General features: G+C 42.8%; 1 protein-coding gene across 1 annotated transcript in view; it reads left to right on the top strand.

Moving 5' to 3' along the window:
* The window catches only part of chd5 (chromodomain helicase DNA binding protein 5), a 48771-nt gene that overhangs the window by 11394 nt on the left and 16789 nt on the right, over nucleotides 1–20588 (top strand). The window contains 23 exon segments of the mRNA XM_061069189.1: nucleotides 4603–4821; nucleotides 5540–5658; nucleotides 6208–6449; nucleotides 6866–6978; nucleotides 7164–7290; nucleotides 8198–8364; nucleotides 9262–9486; nucleotides 10388–10594; nucleotides 13142–13353; nucleotides 13987–14118; nucleotides 14321–14429; nucleotides 14619–14810; nucleotides 15841–16041; nucleotides 16563–16700; nucleotides 16823–16944; nucleotides 17040–17213; nucleotides 17859–18000; nucleotides 18090–18221; nucleotides 18420–18537; nucleotides 18641–18765; nucleotides 18855–19101; nucleotides 20090–20262; nucleotides 20403–20577. Coding sequence (XP_060925172.1) covers nucleotides 4603–4821; nucleotides 5540–5658; nucleotides 6208–6449; nucleotides 6866–6978; nucleotides 7164–7290; nucleotides 8198–8364; nucleotides 9262–9486; nucleotides 10388–10594; nucleotides 13142–13353; nucleotides 13987–14118; nucleotides 14321–14429; nucleotides 14619–14810; nucleotides 15841–16041; nucleotides 16563–16700; nucleotides 16823–16944; nucleotides 17040–17213; nucleotides 17859–18000; nucleotides 18090–18221; nucleotides 18420–18537; nucleotides 18641–18765; nucleotides 18855–19101; nucleotides 20090–20262; nucleotides 20403–20577 — 3811 coding nt within the window.

Here is a 20588-nt window from a genome sequence, read left to right as displayed (position 1 = left end):
TGTCAGACAGGGGCCAGAAGTCGAGTGAGGTCGGAGACGACCGGTGACACGAACCAGTCCGATGTGGGAGCTGCTGGTGGGAGGAATGGTTTCCAGGGAGAGATGTTCTGCACCTCCTCTCATCTGCAGGGACACAAAGGAACTGTAAAGGCATGAAGGTTTATTTGGCCTTCGCTTCACAAAGGAACCAGGGAACAGTTTATAGAAGTGAGATCACTTTATTGATAGAGTAAGAGGTTCGGGGTTTGGCCACAATTAACCTTCCTCAGAGCTGTGGTGCAGGATTCGTGTGCGTTGGAGGTTTCAACAGAAACGCTGCTCATTCACTTTGAATGGGGCCAGCGTCGAGCATGAAGAAAGTGCTTTGTGGTGTGTGTGTGTGCTTTAACATTGAGGAATAAGGCGTTTTTTTTATTTATGTTTGTAATTTGGTGCAGATCCAGATACAAATCTGGATTCTAGTGAATTTTCTGTTCAACACTTTTTTATTGTTTTTCTCTGGGTAATCAATACAATTATACAAATACACATCACAAATCTGATGGATATACCCCTACCCACAATAAGACCCACCCACCCCCAGCCAGCCTACGCTATGCAGCAGAAGTACATACAATAGACACTTTAGAATGTATATATATATATGTATACAGTATATGTATATAGGAATATTCTAGTGAATTTTTTTGGATGGATGGATAGATGGATGCGTGGATGGAAGGATAGATGGATGGACAGATAGATGGAACGATGGATTGATGGATGGATGAATAGATGGATGCGTGGATGGAAGGATAGATGGATGGACGGATAGATCGAAGGATAGATGGATGGATGGATGGAAGGATAGATGGACGGATAGATTGAAGGATGGATGGATGGATGGATGGATGGATGGATGGATGGATGGATGGATGGATGGATGGATGGATGGATGGATGGATGGATGGATGGATGGATGGAAGGATAGATGGATGCGTGGATGGAAGAATAGATGGATGGACGGATAGATGGAAGGATAGATGGATGCATGAATGGATAAATGGATGGGTGGAAGGATGGATGGATGCGTGGATGGAAGGATAGATGGACGGATAGATTGAAGGATGGATGGATGATGGATGGATGGATGGATGGATGGATGGATGGATGGATGGATGGATGGATGGATGGATGGATGGATGGATGGATGGATGGATGGATGGATGGATGGAAGGATAGATGGATGCGTGGATGGAAGAATAGATGGATGGACGGATAGATGGAAGGATAGATGGATGCGTGAATGGATGAATGGATGGATGGAAGGATAGATGGATGCGTGGATGGAAGGATAGATGGATGGACAGATAGATGGAAGGATGAATGGATGGATGGATGGATGAATGGATGGATGGAAGGATAGATGGAATGCGTGGATGGAAGGATAGATGGATGGATGGATAGATGGAAGGATAGATGGATGCGTGGATGGATGGAAGGATAAATGGACAGATAGATGGAAGGATGAAGGGATGGATGGATGGATGGATGGAAGGATAGATGGATGGATGCGTGGATGAAAGGATAGATGGATGGATGGATAGATGGAAAGATAGATGGATGGATGGATAGATGGATGCGTGGATGGATGGAAGGATAGATGGATGCGTGGATGGAAGGATAGATGGATGGACGGATAGACAGAAGGATGGATGGATGGATGCAATTATACAATACAATTATACAAATACACATCACAAATCTGATGGATATACCCCTACCCACAATAAGACCCACCCACCCCCAGCCAGCCTACGCTATGCAGCAGAAGTACATACAATAGAACCTTTAGAATGTATATATATATATATGTATACAGTATATGTATATAGGAATATTCTAGTGAATTTTAAAATGTGGTTTCACAGGTTGTCTGTTATCGGAGGTATGACTGAGTTTCCTTCCAGCTCCCTTGTAATTATCCTTAGCGTTGAAAGCTAACATGACACGTTGTTGGAAACTAAAGCCAGAAAAGTCCGATGACTGCTCCGGCACCGAGCGTCCGACACACTCGTGGCTTTATTGCTGAAAAACAGTTTATTTGAGATGAGCCTCTGTCTTGTTTTTATTGAGTTCAATATCCTCTCTGCGATTGTGAGTCAACAAGGAGCTGTTGCTTATTTCCGGGGGGGGGGGGGGTGGGGAGAAGAGGCCGTTGTTAAACCACAAAGCCTTTTTTTTTACAGCAGCACTTTCGTCTCGTTGAACTAGATTATATTGAATATCCAGTTCTTTGCTCGTTTCATATTTTTCGTGGCACCCCCCCCTGCCATCTTTCCCCCCCGAGGCAGAGCCATTATGGGAAAACATCTAATTTGATTACGTTATCAGCACTTATCTGATTTCCCTCCCTGTGGAAGTAGAGACGCCCCCCCGGTCTCTGCCAGCGTCCACTTGGATCCGGGGACGAGAGCGACTCTGAACTCTGGACCACGACCAGCTTGTTGCTCAGTTTTCCACCTTTTCTTTGCAGTTGCTCTCAAACCGAGGTTCTGCTTCTTTGCTTTTCCCTCCTCCATCTGCACCCCCACTCCCATCCCCCATCCACGATCTTTAATTTACTCTCTCTCTTTCTGTCTCTTGCTCTATCTTTCTCTCTCTGTCATTCTATCTTTCTCTCTCTCTCATTCTATCTTTCTCTCTCTCTCATTCTATCCTTCTCTCTCTCTCTCCCTCTCGCTCCCTCTCTCTCTCTCTCTCTCTCTCTCTCCCCCTCTCCCTTTCTCCTTCTCCCTATGCATGAGATTTGTCTAGACGGGTGCTGGAGCACCAGCTCTGCAACCACAGGCCTCTGCATAACAAGCTCGTTATGCAAACGCCTCTGATTGGATGGCGTTGTTCCATTGGCTGCCACTGTGATGGTGTGTGCACGTGCGTGTGTGTGCGTGTGTGTGTGTGTGTGTGTGTGTGTGTGTGTGTGTGTGTGTTTGTCTGGGGTGGTGGGGGATTGGGTGGCATGATAGAAAAAGGGAGTGAGAGAGGAAAAGAAAGGGGGAGCAGTTATTAGAGAGAGAGTGAGAGACAAAATAATATTGGGGGGGTTGTTTTGAGATATGAGGGAGAGAAAGTGAGAGAGAGAGAGGAACTCGTGTGTGTGTGTGTGTGCATGTGAGTGAGTGAGAAAAAAAAGAGAGAAAACTAGGAGGAGAGAGAGAGCGAGAGAAAGAGAGAGCTGGAGCCAGACACTGCTCAAATTTGGTCACCATGGCAACACAGCCAGGCTGCTGGTCGGGTTGGCGGGCGCTGCGGCAACGTGAGTCTTTCCACTGCGCTGCAGAGTGAAACGCCTGCGAGTCTCTCCGTGGATCCAACAGGCCGGCTGAGCAACAGGCAGCGTGCACGGACACACACACACACACTGGACATACACACACATGAAGACGTGCACACAAACGCACAAAAAGATGCATGCGTGTGCACACACTGTATCCAGGCACGTGCACACCCATGAACAGACACACGTGAGCATTTAAAAACATAAAAAGATCTACACATGCACAATTGAAAATGAACTCATGCGACACACACACACACACACACACACACACACACACACACACACACACACACACACACACACACACACAGGCACCAGATACTCTCCTCTCTCCCTCTCTCTGACTTATACACACACATAAACACATACACACACACACACAGACAGACACGCACACACACATACACACACACACACACACACACACACACACACACACACACACACACACACAAACACAGGCACCAGATACTCTCCTCTCTCCCTCTCTCTGACTTACACACACACACATACTTTCATGTGCACACAAATACTCTCACACAGATGCAAACACACTCTACACACACAGACGCGCACACAAACTCGTGTGAGATGAAAAACAACACACAAAGAGATGCATGTACATGTACTGTATCCAGGCACTTACACACAAACAAGACATTCAAAAACACAATACTTCTCCCTCTGCTTGTCTCTGACTCATACACTCAGACTTTGACCAGTATATATTTGTTGGAATGCATCACTCCTCACCACACACACACACACACACACACACACACACACACACACACACACACACACACACACACACACACCACCTGGTTACTGTGACATCCACACACACCGGGCCAGACGCCTCCTGTCACAGCGGCAGGAAGCGGCTCGGTCGACACATCAGCTGCACCGCCTCGGGCGCTCTGCCTCTTTGCTCGGTTTGATGCTGAGACGAGTGTGAAAGGTGAACGTGCCTCTGACTCGACTCCTCATCGATGCAGAGTTCATAACAAGCAGCGGAATTATGACACGAGAATGTGGAATGATGTGGTTTAATGAATGCAAAGCTTTTATCGTGCACTGAGAGCTTCTCTAGTGCGTAGGTGGCCTCATGTGGGAGCTCCAATCCCTGACACTGGCAAAATTAATGCCTTTCCCTTCATCAATAAGTTTAAAATTTTAATGATTTCCCCCCTTTTTTTTTTATGTCTGTCGGTTTGAAATCCTTATTTGTAGTCGTACCTAAAAACTGCACACGTGTCCCTCTCTCCTTCGAATGCCTGCAGGGAGGAGTTCAGCCCAGAGTGGACAGCGACCCGGAGGAGACCTCGGAGGTGGAGGTGGAGCGGGAGCGTCCGGAGGTCGGCTCCGGGAGCGAGAGCAGCATGTACGGTCCCACCAAGAAGAAGAAGAAGAAACCCAAGGAGAAGAAGGAGAAGAAGCCCCGGAAGAAGAAGAGAGATGAGGAAGATGAAGATGATGACGACGATGATGGTAACTCGAAAGTAAGTGACGGTCCATGACGCAGGTGTACTGATGATCACATCTTGTTCCACAGGGCTTATATATAGGTACAGTGATTTTTGTCTTAGATCCTCTCATTTTATACTAATATTTTAATCATGTTAAATTAATTTATGTGTTTCAAATGTCCTCAGGATATTTGACAGGAAGACAAAGGGCCAAAAAACGAGATGTTAGATTACATTTTTTAAATTGTCTCTGCATTGCAGAGTCAATAAGGATGTTCTAGAAAGTAATACATATTATATTCACATTACATTAATATAATTCTATTCTGTTCTTACATTCACTGATTCCCAACACTGTGAGGTGTCATTAATATAAATCTGTTATATGTGTAGAGCTACATATATTTATTACTCTTTATGTTTCTTGAAAGAACACACCAAGGTCCAATGCATGAAAAGTTAAAGATCTCATATCTCTCCAAATATTATAAAAACAGACGTATAAAGAAAGGTTAGCATTTTAGCGGTTTTCTCCTTCCACTATTTTAATTGATCACTCGTAATGGATCCGTATAATTATTATTATGCGTAACGTGAATTAAACGTAATCAGGATTTCTGACTGAGTTGCGGCTGATTTTCAACAGCAATGGTGGTGAAGACAACAACGACATCATCACACTAGATCTTTAACACTTTTATTAATTTAGATTTACAGACCCCTCATTTGTTGCCCTCACTCATTTCTCCAGGAACCCAAATCCTCGGGCCAGCTGATGCAGGAGTGGGGTCTTGAAGACGTCCAGTACGGCTTCACCGAGGACGACTACAAAACCATCACCAACTACAAGGCCTTCAGCCAGTTCCTCAGGCAAGCGTCTCATCGTATGTCTGCGCTCTCTCTCCGTGTCAAAACAGCTCTGATCTGTTTCTAAGAACCGTCGGAGTCCCTGACGGAGAGACTTCCAACAGAAGCTCCGCAGCGGCGAGCAAACACTGCTCGTTTTGTTTGAGCTCGAAAGCTCGGCTGTTGGTATAAAGAGTCTGCCTCACCTGGGGCTGTCTGGCTCGGCTAAGCCTCTGCTCCGACAAAGTGGAGCATGAGCTCCTGCCGTGCCCCCTGTGAGCAGTCAGCTGCCGACTGGATGCCGGTGACAGCCCGGAGGCTCGGGGGGGGGGGCTCGGCGCTCTGACCCACTCTCCTTCACAGGCCAGCGTGCCAAACCTCAAGCTGTTGCCTGACAAATCACAAACATGACATACACACAGCGAAGCAGGCAGGGGGAAAGAGAATCCTAAGGGGCCGTGGGGTGTCAGCGAATCAGGAGCCGGCTCAGTGCTGAGGGAAGAGGAAATCACAGCGACAGGAATGACATAATAAAGCTGCTGTTGTTGTTTCCCTCTCCCTGGTTTCACTCAGGCCTCTCATCGCCAAGAAGAACCCGAAGATTCCCATGTCGAAGATGATGACGGTGTTAGGGGCCAAGTGGAGAGAGTTCAGTGCCAACAACCCGTTCAAAGGCGCATCTGCCACCGCCGTGGCCGCCGCCGTGGCCGCCGCCGTGGAGACGGTGACCGTGGCACAGCCGGCGACTGTCGGCGGCAGCCAGCCGACCTCTGTGCCCGGGCCGGTCAAAAAAGCCAAAACCAAAGAGGGAAAGGGTACGGCTCGGTGGAGTGTGGCAGAACTAGGGCTGGGCAAGTTAACTCGTTTTAATCGAGTTAACTCAAGTGATGAGTTAACGCGATTGTTTATCCGCCAATTCTTTTCTTTTTTCCTGTTCTGCAGCAGTCAGCAACAGACTTTCACAAAATAAAAGCCTGACTTTCACAATAAAACAATAAATAAAAACCTGAGTTAATGCGAGATAAAATAATTAATCAAGTTAACTCAAGTGATGAGTTAACTCGATTGAAACGAGTTAACTTGCCCAGCCCTAGGCAGATCGCATATTTTTAAACTCGTAGCAGGAGTACAACTTGATTAACTCGTCTGGATGTGTGTGTGTGTGTGTGTGTGTGTGTGTGTGTGTGTGTGTGTGCGTGTGTGTGTGTGTGTGTGTGTGTGTGTGTCGCAGGACCAGGAGTCAGGAAGAGAAGCAAGTCTGTGAAGGAGCTGAAGAAGAAGCCCAAGCCGAAAAAGACCAAATCAAAGTCGGCCCAAAGTGGGAAGAAGAAGAAAGCCTCCTCGGTACAACCGGTTTTATCTGATCGTTACTTTCCTCTCCGCTCTTCTCCTCCTCCTCTTCTTCTTTTCACCGACACTCACACACTCTGTTGACGGCGTTTACTACGAACGCTGTGTGATTTTTACTTCTTCCTGCGGCTCTGAGGTCTTTACTTCTTCTTCTTGTGTGTGTTTGTTTGCTCCTCCAGAGTGAGGAGGACTTCCTGGAGGAGTCCGACTTTGATGACATCAGCATCCACAGTGCCTCAGTGCTTTCCGATACCTTGGGGGCCGCCACCAAGAAAAAGGCCCGGCGTGGGCGGAAAAAAAGGAAAAGTATGTTTACCGTCTCACACTCGCCTCGCTCCGCGGTGTGTGTGTCTGTGTGTGTGTCTGTGTGTGTGTGTGTGTTTGTGTGTTTGTGTGTGTGTGTTTTCTCTCTCCTCCACACCAGTGGTGCGAAGTAACGAAGTAGAAATACTTTGTTACTGTACTTAAGTAGATTTTTCACATATCTGTACTTTACTTGAGTACTTCTTTTCCTGACAACTTTTTACTTTTACTCGTTACATTTGAACAAAAATATCTGTACTTTCTACTTCTTACATTCTCAAACTGGCTCGTTACTTGAGCAGCGGAGGTTGTCTCTCTCTCTCTCTCTCTCTCTCTCTCTCTCTCTCTCTCTCTCTCTCTCTCTCTCTCTCTAACTCTCAATCATCTAGGGTTCAAAATTTGTAAAATTATACATTATATACATTATATTCATATTGTTGTCATAATTTTTCAGTCAGTTGAGATAAATCGTGAGGAGAAACATTTTGGGTTGTTTTGTGTCTGTATAGACCTACTATAAAAAGCACTTTGCATTTTTAATTTGGTACTTGTACTTTTACTTTTGATACTTAAGTACATTTCAACACCAGATACTTTTGATACTTAAGTACTTTTAATATGAGCTACTTTAAGACTTTTACTCAAGTCATTTTCTGACGGGAGACTTCTACTTTTACCGAAGTCACTTTCAGGTAAGATATCTGTACTTTTACTCAAGTATGGCTTTAAAGTACTTTATACACCACTGCTCCACACTCACAAACAAAAATCTCCCAGGCTGATTACAGCTCACGAGTAAATCAAAGTGTATTTATAAGCTTTATTTATTCTAAGAACGTTTTTTTCTCTCGTTGGTTATTTCCCTCACACCCTGTGTCATGTTCTGTAACTCGTCCCTCACCTCCTGCAGAGGAGGACGGCGACGGCTACGAGACCGATCACCAGGACTACTGCGAGGTCTGCCAGCAGGGCGGAGAGATCATCCTGTGTGACACGTGTCCCAGAGCGTACCACCTGGTCTGCCTGGACCCCGAGCTGGAGAAGGCCCCCGAGGGCAAATGGAGCTGCCCGCACTGTGTGAGCCGACCAGTTGGATTATCCCGATAAACATATATTTGTTTTTACAGTTTTTATGCTTTTATTCACGCAAACAATCGTGGAGACATTTTTTAACGCTCAACTTTTTAGTATCTCAACTTCACATCAGCCACCGTCACCTTTTCAATTGTGCCTTTATAAACACGTGAAAGAAATAAAAGCGAGGGGAACATACGTGAGAAACCTTAACACATATTAATGTGGGTGATATCATCCAATAATAGATATGAATATATAAAATCTTTCGAGTTTTGTGATGTGAAAATATCCAAAATAGTCTTTTTTTCTTGAGCAGGAACTTTTGTTCTCATGATCTTCAGAACAGTACAAAAGAAGCTAAGAAGTTAAAGAAGTTAATGCTGTGGACAAAACGTTTCCTTAGTGTCGTATCTCTATTCAGCATCTGTAAAGTCACACGTCATTGCATCAGAATTATTTTACATATCTTATAGTGCACTATTGATCACTATGTAATTCAATTGTGCCTTTATAAACACGTGAAAGAAATAAAAGCGAGGGGAACATACGTGAGAAACCTAAACACATATTAATGTTGATGAAATCATCCAATAATAGATATGAATATATAAAATCATATTTATCTCAAGTTCTTTCATTTGAGTTTTATGATGTGAAAATATCCAGAATATTCTTCTGTAAATCTGTAAAGTCACACGTCACTGCATCCACATTATTTTACATATCTAATCTAAGACTATTGATCACTAAGTATTAACAACAAACACTTTACCTCATATATCCTAATGTGGCCTCATAGTAATAATCAGGGTTATTATACAAACAGTAGGTGGGATAATTCAATCCGTCAGTGTGTAACCTTGCTGAAACCACTTGTGCAAACTGCGTCTCCTTCAGGAGAAAGAGGGAATCCAGTGGGAGGCCAAAGATGAAGATGAGGAGGAGGAGGAGGAGGAGGTGGTGGCGGAGGAGGAAGACGACCACCTGGAGTTCTGCAGAGTGTGTAAAGACGGAGGAGAGCTGCTGTGCTGTGACACCTGCCCGTCCTCCTACCACATCCACTGCCTCAACCCGCCGCTGCCGGAGATCCCCAACGGAGAGTGGCTGTGTCCGCGGTGCATGGTGAGTCCAGGCTGAAGGGGCACGGTGGTGCAGTGGTTAGCACCTGTGGGGTCTCTAACCCTAACCACTAACCCCTAACCCGACCAGGACCAGGCCCTTTCTCTGTGGAGTCTCATGTCTGTGGGGGTTGTCTCAGGGTACTTCCTGCTTCCTGCCCCTAAACATGCAGATTAGGTTAATTAGAGACTCTAATGGTTCCACATGGTTCTTTGTCTCTGTATGTTGTTGACACTGTGATACACTGGAAACCTGGTGGGGGTGCAGCCTGGCTCTGGTCAGCTGGGATCGTCTCCGGCCCCCTGATGAGCCCTCAAAAGATGTTCACAACATAAAGATAACGGATGGAATGACTGTTAATTAATACAAATATGCATCCACTCCCAAAGTCTTAGGCTTATTGGTGATGCAACTTCTTAAACTCACCTCCTAAACTTCTAGAGAATATATATCTCTATGATTTCTACAGTAACAATCACTGCAAAAATATGGTTAGTTTCGAATCTTTCAAAAAACCAAGTTTGCTATTTGACCTAAGCTGGTCGGTGGAAAATGTGCTGATGAGTCATAGGAGAGAAAAACAAGCTCGGGTCTAAGATGTGAAAAATAAGTCTGTATTTTATATTTTATAAAGAGACAAAGTGCCTGTGGCCACAGACGTTGGCAGTGATCATCTCGGTAAAGTTATCAGAAAGTTTGTGAGGGTGAGAGTTAAAAACCAGTGTCATCTTGAATCCGGTAATGATTTGTAAAGTTTGGTTTCTGAATATACAGGAAGTAATTTTTTAGATGTGAGCTTCTTCATCAGGATGTTTGTGTTCGAATGAATCTGCATATTAATGTGAACTACATTCATCTGATATTTGTGTATTTACTCTCACTCTTCTTCTGCTCTTCCGTTAAGTGTCCCCCGCTGAAAGGTAAAGTACAGAAGATCCTGCACTGGACTTGGGGGGAACCTCCGCTGCCGGCCGAGCTGCCCGACGACCCGGACGGGAAACCCAACGACCCGCTGACCAAGCCCCCCCTCAAGGGCCGGGCAGAGAGGGAGTTCTTCGTGAAGTGGGGGGGGCTGTCGCACTGGCACTGCTCCTGGGTCAGCGAGCTGCAGGTGAGAGGTCACAAGTCACATTAACACTGGTGCTCGCTCTAGCCACTGGAATAAGGAGTTCTCTCAATACAGAAAACACAGGAGAGGATCTTTGACCTTTTGTGGTTTAATGTGAAGATAAGATAATAGAATACAATTAAAATACAATATAAAATAAGAGTTTGAGCATGTGAAAGCCCTAAAAAAGCCAATTCATTTGCCTGAATATTAATAATAATAATAATAATCCTTACAATTTCAATAGGGCCTCACCTTTCAGTGCCTGTCAGTGCTCGGGCCCTAAAAATATAGTAAATATGTATATGAGATACACCAACTGAAAGGTACTTGAGTATGTGAATGTGTTTGTGCATTATCTATAAGGAGATGAAAGTGAAATAAACATATACATGCATATATAGACTGCTGTAAGTATATGATACAAAACACAACATGTATATCGTTAAGTATTCAAATATATACATGTACATAAAGTATAAAAATTTATAATTTGACAGTAGTATACTAAATAGTAGAATACAATAAATATTATAGCTATACAAAGATATATGTATATATTCATATAAATGGTAATATACTATAGTATGTAATATGTGCTTGCTTTAGCCACTGGAACAAGGAGTTCTCTCAATATGGAAAACACAGAAGAGGATCTTTGACGTCATGTGGTTTAATGTGAAGACAAGTTAATAGAATACAATTAAAAATATAAAAATATAGTAAATATGTATATGAGATACACCGACTGAAAGGTACTTCAGTATGTGAATGTGTTTGTGCATTATCTATAAGGAGATAGTGAAGTAAACGTATACATGCATATATAGACTGCTGTAAGTATATGATACGAAACACAACATGTATATCGTTAAGTATTCAAATATTTATATGTACATTAAGTATAGAAATGTATAATTTGACAGTAGTATACTTAATAGTAGAATACTATATATATTATAACTATACAAAGATATATGTATATATTCATATAAATGGTAATATACTATAGTATGTAATATTATGTGCTTGCTTTAGCCACTGGAACAAGGAGTTCTCTCAATATGGAAAACACAGAAGAGGATCTTTGACCTCATGTGGTTTAATGTGAAGACAAGTTAATAGAATACAATTAAAAATATAAAAATATAGTAAGTATGTATATGAGATACACCGACTGAAAGGTACTTGAGTATGTGAATGTATTTGTGCATTATCTATAAGGAGATAGTAAAGTAAACGTATACATGCATATATAGACTGCCGTAAGTATATGATACGAAACACAACATGTATATCGTTAAGTATTCAAATATTTACATGTACATTAAGTATAGAAATGTATAATTTGACAGTAGTATACTAAATAGTAGAATACTATATATATTATAACTATACAAAATGTATGTATATATTCATATAAATGGTAATATACTATAGTATGTAATATTATGTGCTTGCTTTAGCCACTGGAACAAGGAGTTCTCTCAATATGGAAAACACAGAAGAGGATCTTTGACCTCATGTGGTTTAATGTGAAGACAAGTTAATAGACTACAATTAAAAATATAAAAATATAGTAAATATGTATATGAGATACACCGACTGAAAGGTACTTGAGTATGTGAATGTGTTTGTGCATTATCTATAAGGAGATAGTGAAGTAAATGTATACATGCATATATAGACTGCCATAAGTATATGATACGAAACACAACATGTATATCGTTAAGTATTCAAATATATACATGTACATAAAGTATAAAAATGTATAATTTGACAGTAGTATACTTAATAGTAGAATGCTTTATATATTATAACTATACAAAGTAGGGCTGGGCAAGTTAACTCGTTTTAATCGAGTTAACTCAAGTGATGAGTTAACTCGATTAATTATTTTATCTCGCATTAACTCAGGTTTGATTATTTATTGTTTTATTGTGAAAGTCAGGCTTTTATTTTGTGAAAGTCTGTTGCTGACTGCTGCAGAACAGGAAAAAAGAAAATAATTGGCGGATAAACAATCAAATTAAACGAGTTAACTTGCCCAGCCCTAATACAAAGATATATGTATATATTAATATAAATGATAATATAGTATAGTATAATATTATGAATATGAATATGGTATGTAAAAACGTATGTAAATTAGTGAATTAGAGGTATACATATGGAATAATATAATAAGTATATGTTATACATATGCAAAAGTACATTTTTAAGGAATAAAGATAATATTATAATGAATAATCACACAGCCAGTTTACTGTCAGTCTCCAGGATAAAGACATGCAGTGAGGATTTCAGTGCACAAACCTAGTTGACATTTAATTTAGAGATGATAGAACAATGAGAAGTCTCATCTCTTCTTTAGTAACGGGACGCGTTTCCTAATTTACTTCATAACCTTCTTCCCTTCATTAGATTCTGAAACTTTTAGCTCTGAATCCAATTAGTTTCTATGCTTTGGCTGAATAGTCTACATTCTTGAGAACTGGTTCAGAGAGTTGGTGCGGATGAGACTAAGCAGGATTCTCGTGCTCTGTGCAGCTGGAGCTGTATCACACCGTCATGTACCGGAACTACCAGCGCAAGAACGAGATGGACGAGCCGCCGCCGTTCGACTACGGCTCCGGAGAGGAGGAGCTGAACAACGAGAAGAGGAAGAGCAAGGACCCCCAGTACGCCGTGATGGAGGAGCGCTTCTACCGCTACGGCATCAAACCCGAGTGGATGGTGATCCACCGGGTGGTCAACCACAGGTGGCTGCTCACCGCTTCTCACATCCAGATGTTTTGCAGATTTGCGGTTGTGGACGTTGAGTTGGTGCTCAGTGGTTTTATGCTCGTTGTAATCCTGCTTTTTATAGATGGAGATTATTCTTCACCGCACAGAGGCTTTAAATGTGGAAACGTGGGAAATACCGTGTCTCAAGTCTCAGGGAACACTTAGTGATGGATGTTTCAAGAGAACAGAAAGTTGTTTTTATCCAAAGCGAAAACCAAAACGTTAATTTTCACATGTTTCCAAACTTTTCAGAAATTCACTCGAGACAGATTCAGTATTAAGTCAAATCATGGGTTTCACTACAGACATATATGAGATATTAAAAGCAAAAATAAACATGCATATTAACCATTGCTGCAGCTCCTCATTTCAGCCTCTGTCTGAAACACTTGGTTTTAGCTCCTGACTCTTTAAGCTCCTGATGCATCCCAGTCTGCTCTGATTGGCCAGATAATCAACTCCAGATGATGTGATTGTAGGAAATATCGGACTTTATGATCGTTTTACCCGGTTTTATAAACTAAATTAAGGAAATTAACTAAATTAAAGAAAACTGGAAAAATCATCATTTGTTTCCTTTGTTTTTTAATGCTTCTTCTTCCCTGTAGTTTTGATAAAGATGGCGATGTGCACTACCTGATCAAATGGAGAGACCTGCCTTACGACCAGTGCACCTGGGAGGTGGATGACTTCGACGTCCCAGAGTACGACAGTCACATAGCTCTCTACTGGGACCACAGGTGGGTTCAGCAGCATTTCTAAACCAGTTCACTTCTCCAGTGTCTCCTCAGGGTCTGGAGACCACAGTGAAGATATGAATATAAACACAGGCTGACTGCCTCTCCTCCTCTGCCCTGCCCTCTAGCTGTGTGATTCCCCTGTTTGAGTTGTTTGGCTCATCATGTTGCTGCAATTTCTTTTCTCTTTTCTTTTTTATATCAGGGAGCAAATTATAGGGGAGGACCAGCGCCCCCTGGTGGCGAGGAAAGGGCAAAAACTCAAAGAGGACCATCAGAAAAAGGAGGTCCCTCCTGACGCTCCCATCATCGATGTAAGCCGGGATGTTTAGGCGCCGATGAGTCGACCGCGGTGCATGTTTCTGTTTAGTGAAAGAATTCCAGGGTTTCTGGCTGATTTCTGCAGCAGCTTTCTACCGTCAACCTCTCAGAAGGGATGCTGTAGGATGTCATGTGCCTTTATTCCTTCTACCTTTATTAACATTCTACGGTCATGTCCTCAGCCAACCATCAAGTTCGAGCACCAGCCGTGGTACATCAACGCCACTGGAGGAACGCTGCACCCCTACCAGCTGGAGGGCCTGAACTGGCTGAGGTTCTCCTGGGCTCAGGGCACCGACACCATCCTGGCCGACGAGATGGGCCTGGGCAAGACGGTGCAGACCATAGTGTTCCTCTACTCACTGTACAAGGAGGTGAGGGAAGGTCCTCATGTTTACTCTCCATTGAATCACATGTGGGACATTGATTATCCAGTTCATGAGAACGTCTTCTTTCTCTCCCTCTCTAATATAAACCATATTGATATTATATATCATTTTATACAATAATATTGTCTTTTGCACACTCTGTCTACATATTCTTACACTCATAGTATATTATATTATCTATTGTATAGTCAAATACTTATATTTATACCTCTACTATATATCATATATTATATCATACTCTCTGTATATTCTTTGTATATATAAGTCTATATACACATATTTATACATGTGTACATGTTATTATTATTATTATTATTATTATATTACTATTATTATTATATATACTGTTGCTGCCATTATTACTATATACTGCTATTATATTGGTATAATTACTATCATATATAAATATATATTATGTTATATTATGTACTATATATACTGTACTATTTTTATATACTGTCTAACAATAACATTACCATCATATCATCAGTACTATTACCATCATCTTGCCACTGCACCTTATCTACCTATTTATCTTGTGTTTCTGTTTTTTATTCTTTCTACCTCAATATTTTTTATTTTATTCTATTGTATTGTATTTTATTGTATTCAAATATACCGGCTGCTATGACGACTTAATTTCCCTTCGGGGATGAATAAAGTACTCTATCTATCTATCTATCTATCTATCTATCTATCTATCTATCTATCTATCTATCTATCTATCTATCTATCTATCTATCTATCTATCTATCTATCTATCTATCTATCTATCTATCTATCTATCTATCTATCTATCTATCTATCTATCTATCTATCTATCTATCTATCTATCTATCTATCTATCTATCTATCTATCTATCTATCTATCTATCTATCTATCTATCTATCTATCTATCTATCTATCTATCTATCTATCTATCTATCTATCTATCTATCTATCTATCTATCTATCTATCTATCTATCTATCTATCTATCTATCTATCTATCTATCTATCTGTCTGTCTATCTCAGGGTCACTCCAAGGGGCCTTTCCTGGTCAGTGCGCCGCTCTCCACCATCATCAACTGGGAGCGGGAGTTCGAGATGTGGGCTCCAGACTTCTACGTGTTGACGTACACCGGGGACAAAGACAGCAGGGCGACCATCCGGGAGAACGAGTTCACCTTCGACGACAGCGCAGTGAAATCAGGCAGAAAGGTGTTTCGCATGAAGGTGAGGTCAGCTGCTCCGAGACCACACCCACGTGAAATACTTGAGTTTGAACTAGAGCCTGAGGGAATTCATCGATTGGCTGATAAAAGAGCCTTTCAGAGACATTTCGCTTTCAAGTTTTTGAATATGAAAACTGCAGAAAAGATGTGCATGTATGTTTTTATATTAAAAAAAAAATCCAATTTCTTAATTCAAGCTCTACATATTTGTTTGTATTTTCTTTTTATTTATAATAAACTTTACTGTTGTAAAATAGAAATCCTTACTTCCTTATCTTTGTCATCTTTTTAATGTGTATATACACATATATCATTTTTTTACTCCCTAATATCATTATTGGCATTGACCCCCAAAACTCCATATCAGTCGGGCTCCAGTTTAAACCTTTAATTGACAGAAGAGTTGGATTTTTGTTCCGACAGTTGAGTATTTAAATAACTTTCCTTCACAAAAGGATCTTACGTCTAAATCGGGCCACATATGAAACGCTCCTGTGATCTTCTCTGTTCCTCCGCCTGCAGAAAGACACTCCAATCAAGTTCCACGTGCTGCTGACGTCCTATGAGCTGATCACCATAGACCAAGCCGTGCTGGGCTCCATCACCTGGGCCTGTCTGGTGGTGGACGAGGCCCACAGACTGAAGAACAACCAATCAAAGGTACAACAGCCTCGAAAGAGTCAAATCCATTAAAAGGTTGGATTTCAGAAGGAGCAGAAACAAATGAGAAATGTTGGTCCAGTTATTTTAATCATATTCTGTACATTCTTCGTCCTGCCCAGTTCTTTAGGATTCTAAACGGGTATAAGATCTACTACAAGCTGCTGCTGACTGGGACGCCTCTGCAGAACAACCTGGAGGAGCTGTTCCACCTGCTCAACTTCCTCACCCCAGAGCGCTTCAAGTAAGACCTTCCTCTCTTCTGCCCATCTTCTTTATCCCCTTCGCTTTTTTTATTTCGTTCTCCATCTTTTCACTTTTAACTTGTGACCCGTGCAGTAACCTGGACGGCTTCCTGGAGGAGTTCGCTGACATCTCGAAGGAGGACCAGATCAAGAAGCTTCACGACCTGCTCGGCCCTCACATGCTCCGGAGGCTGAAGGTCGACGTGTTCAAGAACATGCCGGCCAAGACGGAGCTGATCGTCCGGGTGGAGCTCAGCCCCATGCAGAAGTAAGGCCCAGGAGGAGGGAGACATTAAACTGATGGTGGTTGTAGTAAGAGTTGATCGTGTGCATTGTTGGGGTCCGGGACAATTGATAAAACATGGTTCTTATCCACAGTTCATATTTTTTTAAACAAAAAAGTAAGAGCTTCAAAAGACCATATAACTCAAAAGATACAAAAACTTTAATATGGTCTAAAGAAGCTTTTATCTGAAGTTGTATGAAGACGTCTTGTTGGTGTTACGCTGCATAAACGATGACTTTTGTGTTTATGCAAATTCAGTATATAGGTGGTGGTGGGGGGGCTGCTTAAAATATGTACTAGCATTAAACTTAATTTAGTAGTCAAAAAATTTAATTGAGGTGAATCTACGTAAGTAATTTTAATTTAAAAATTATGTAAATCATAAATGTCATTATTTTCAAATAACTAAAAGTATCATTATTATTATTAAATCTAACAATATGATTTTATAATAAAAATAAATGTACACTCAACTGTCAATATTTAAATAAATGTATTTTGTGCAACCACTTGCTTTAATACATTTAAGTAAATTGAACATCATATTTAATAGTGTGGTGCTAATTAAAAGAAAATATGATTTTGTGTCTCACTCCTCTTGAATCACTCTGACCTCCGACCTTTCAGGAAATACTACAAGTTCATCCTGACGCGGAACTTCGAGGCTCTGAACTCCAAAGGAGGAGGGAACCAGGTGTCGCTGCTGAACATCATGATGGACCTGAAGAAGTGCTGCAACCATCCCTACCTGTTCCCAGTGGCTGCTGTGGTGAGAACAGCTCACAACCACGACTCAGAACTGTACCACGTCAATAAAATATGCATTTATCTGGAATTATGTTTTCTTCCTCTTTGCAGGAAGCTCCTGTGTTGCCCAACGGGTCCTATGACGGCAACCAGCTGGTGAAGTCCTCAGGGAAACTGACGCTGCTTCAGAAGATGCTGAGGAAACTCAAAGACGAGGGACACAGAGTTCTCATTTTCTCTCAGGTAAGAGTCCAGTGGATATCGTGTCTGATCGGTGGCTATGAAATCCAGAAAATCCAGAAATCCACATTTTAGCTTCTCCAGAGCCGATGTCAGTTGTCGGTGGAGAATCGACTGAAATTCCAGATATTTCAGCAGATTCACTCTTTTCTGATGTTTAACAATTAGTCTGATCGCAGCTGTGAAACTTTCTTTACCCAGATGACAAAGATGTTGGATCTTCTGGAGGATTTCCTGGAGTTTGAAGGTTATAAATATGAGCGTATTGACGGAGGAATCACCGGAGGCCTGAGACAGGAGGCCATCGACCGCTTCAATGGTGAGTTAGTGGCGATGCATGATGTGTTATCCTACATGTGTGTGTGTGTGTTTTCTGACCAGTTCACGCACACATCAACTCTCCGCTCTGGTTTCCGTCACAGCACCGGGGGCTCAGCAGTTCTGCTTCTTGCTCTCAACACGAGCTGGAGGTCTCGGCATCAATCTGGCCAGCGCCGACACTGTGGTCATCTACGACTCCGACTGGAATCCTCACAACGACATTCAGGTAGCGAATCACGATGCACTTGCATATTTGATTGATTTATTCAGCCGTTGTTGTAGTTGCTTCTTACCGGTGCTGTGCCTCATCCCCAGGCTTTCAGCAGGGCCCACCGTATCGGCCAGAACAGGAAGGTGATGATCTACCGCTTCGTGACGCGAGGCTCGGTGGAGGAGCGGATCACTCAGGTGGCGAAGAGGAAGATGATGCTGACCCATCTGGTGGTGCGGCCGGGCCTGGGCTCCAAAACCGGATCCATGTCCAAACAGGAGCTGGACGACATCCTCAAGTTTGGCACAGAGGAGCTCTTCAAAGATGAAATCGAGGCGGCCCGGGCCATGGGCAGGTCTGATGGTGAGTCCAGTGTCCAGAAGTTTCCTTTGGTTCTCCGTCTGCCAAAGCATAACTAAACACTTCTTGTGTTTCTCAAAAGTACTTCTCGATTCACCCTGATCCTTGCAAATGCAGAAATGGTTCCTCCTCTTGCTCTGTTTGTGCTGCAGCTGTGCAGATGTCAGTGACTCACAAAGTAAAACACTCACTGCGGTTACATGTGTCCGATTGAAACCCGATTTCTGGCGTTGTCGGGTTTCAATCGAAGATCCATGTCATGTAACTCCACAAATCTAGATTTCTTGTGTCCGACTGAAGTCGGATAACCACCCCCAGATAAGTACATCGGATTTGGCTGTATATCGGACAACGCGCGCATGTAACTCTGGAAGCTAGACAACAACTGGAGATGACGTCTTTGCGCATGCTTGAGATCCTGCCCCCCCCCCTGGCCGTGACCCGGAAATGCGCCGTTCGCATTCGCAGTACTCCTAGAGTAAACATGCACAACATCATGTAGAGGGACGTAGCTTCACCTTGCTCTCCGTTCGTCATCTTTCTCGCATGCTGAGTTGAAGGCTGTTGTTGTTTTTTGTTGGTAGTGGTGACGAGGTCAAGCGGAAATGGCTGTACCACCACTAGCTGTAATGAAAACAGCGCCACCTATCGTAGTGGGGTATGAAATGCTTTCGGACAAGAGTCGGATTTCTCAGTGCCATGTACCCTGAGATAGAGCAGTTAACCCCCCATGGATAGAGAAACCGGGCTTCAGCCGAAATCGGGTTTATGCCATCATGTAAACGTAGTGACTGAGTGTGGAGTTAATCTCAGAAAGGGCACGGAAAGACACGAGACAAAAAACCCTAAACGCCAGTGAATCCATATAATTATGGTTTGGCTAGTTCCTTCAAAACTTCTCCTTTGCAGTAGCGGTCAAACGGGCTTTTTATCTGCTCCTCCTGGTAATCAACAGATGAACTCGTCTTCTCGTCAACAGGTGAAACCAAAGATTGCGAGGAGGGCAACGTGATTCACTACGACGACGACGCCATCTCCAAGCTGCTGGACCGCAACCGCAGCGTCAGCGAGGACACGGAGATCCAGAACATGAACGAGTACCTGAGCTCCTTCAAGGTGGCTCAGTACGTGGTGAAGGAGGAAGAGGGAGAGGTGAGGGAGTACTCGTGTTCCTCAGCCGGTGAAAGTCAGGGCGAGTGGGGTCGCACAAAGGAAAAAGAGACCTTTAAGATGGAAATCTCATTTATAGGAGTTACTAGCGTGTGTGTGTGTGTGTGTGTGTGTGTGTTCAGGAGGAGGTGGAGCGTGAGATCATCAAGCAGGAGGAGAACGTGGATCCAGAGTACTGGGAGAAGCTCCTCCGTCACCACTACGAGCAGCAGCAGGAGGATCTGGCTCGGAACCTGGGAAAAGGCAAACGCATCCGGAAGCAGGTCAACTACAACGACACCACGCAGGAGGATCAGGGTAGGCTCCGT

Source organism: Limanda limanda, chromosome 4 (assembly GCF_963576545.1).
Source record: "Limanda limanda chromosome 4, fLimLim1.1, whole genome shotgun sequence".
Taxonomy (NCBI): domain Eukaryota; kingdom Metazoa; phylum Chordata; class Actinopteri; order Pleuronectiformes; family Pleuronectidae; genus Limanda; species Limanda limanda.
This window is presented reverse-complemented; position numbering and strand designations above follow the sequence as displayed.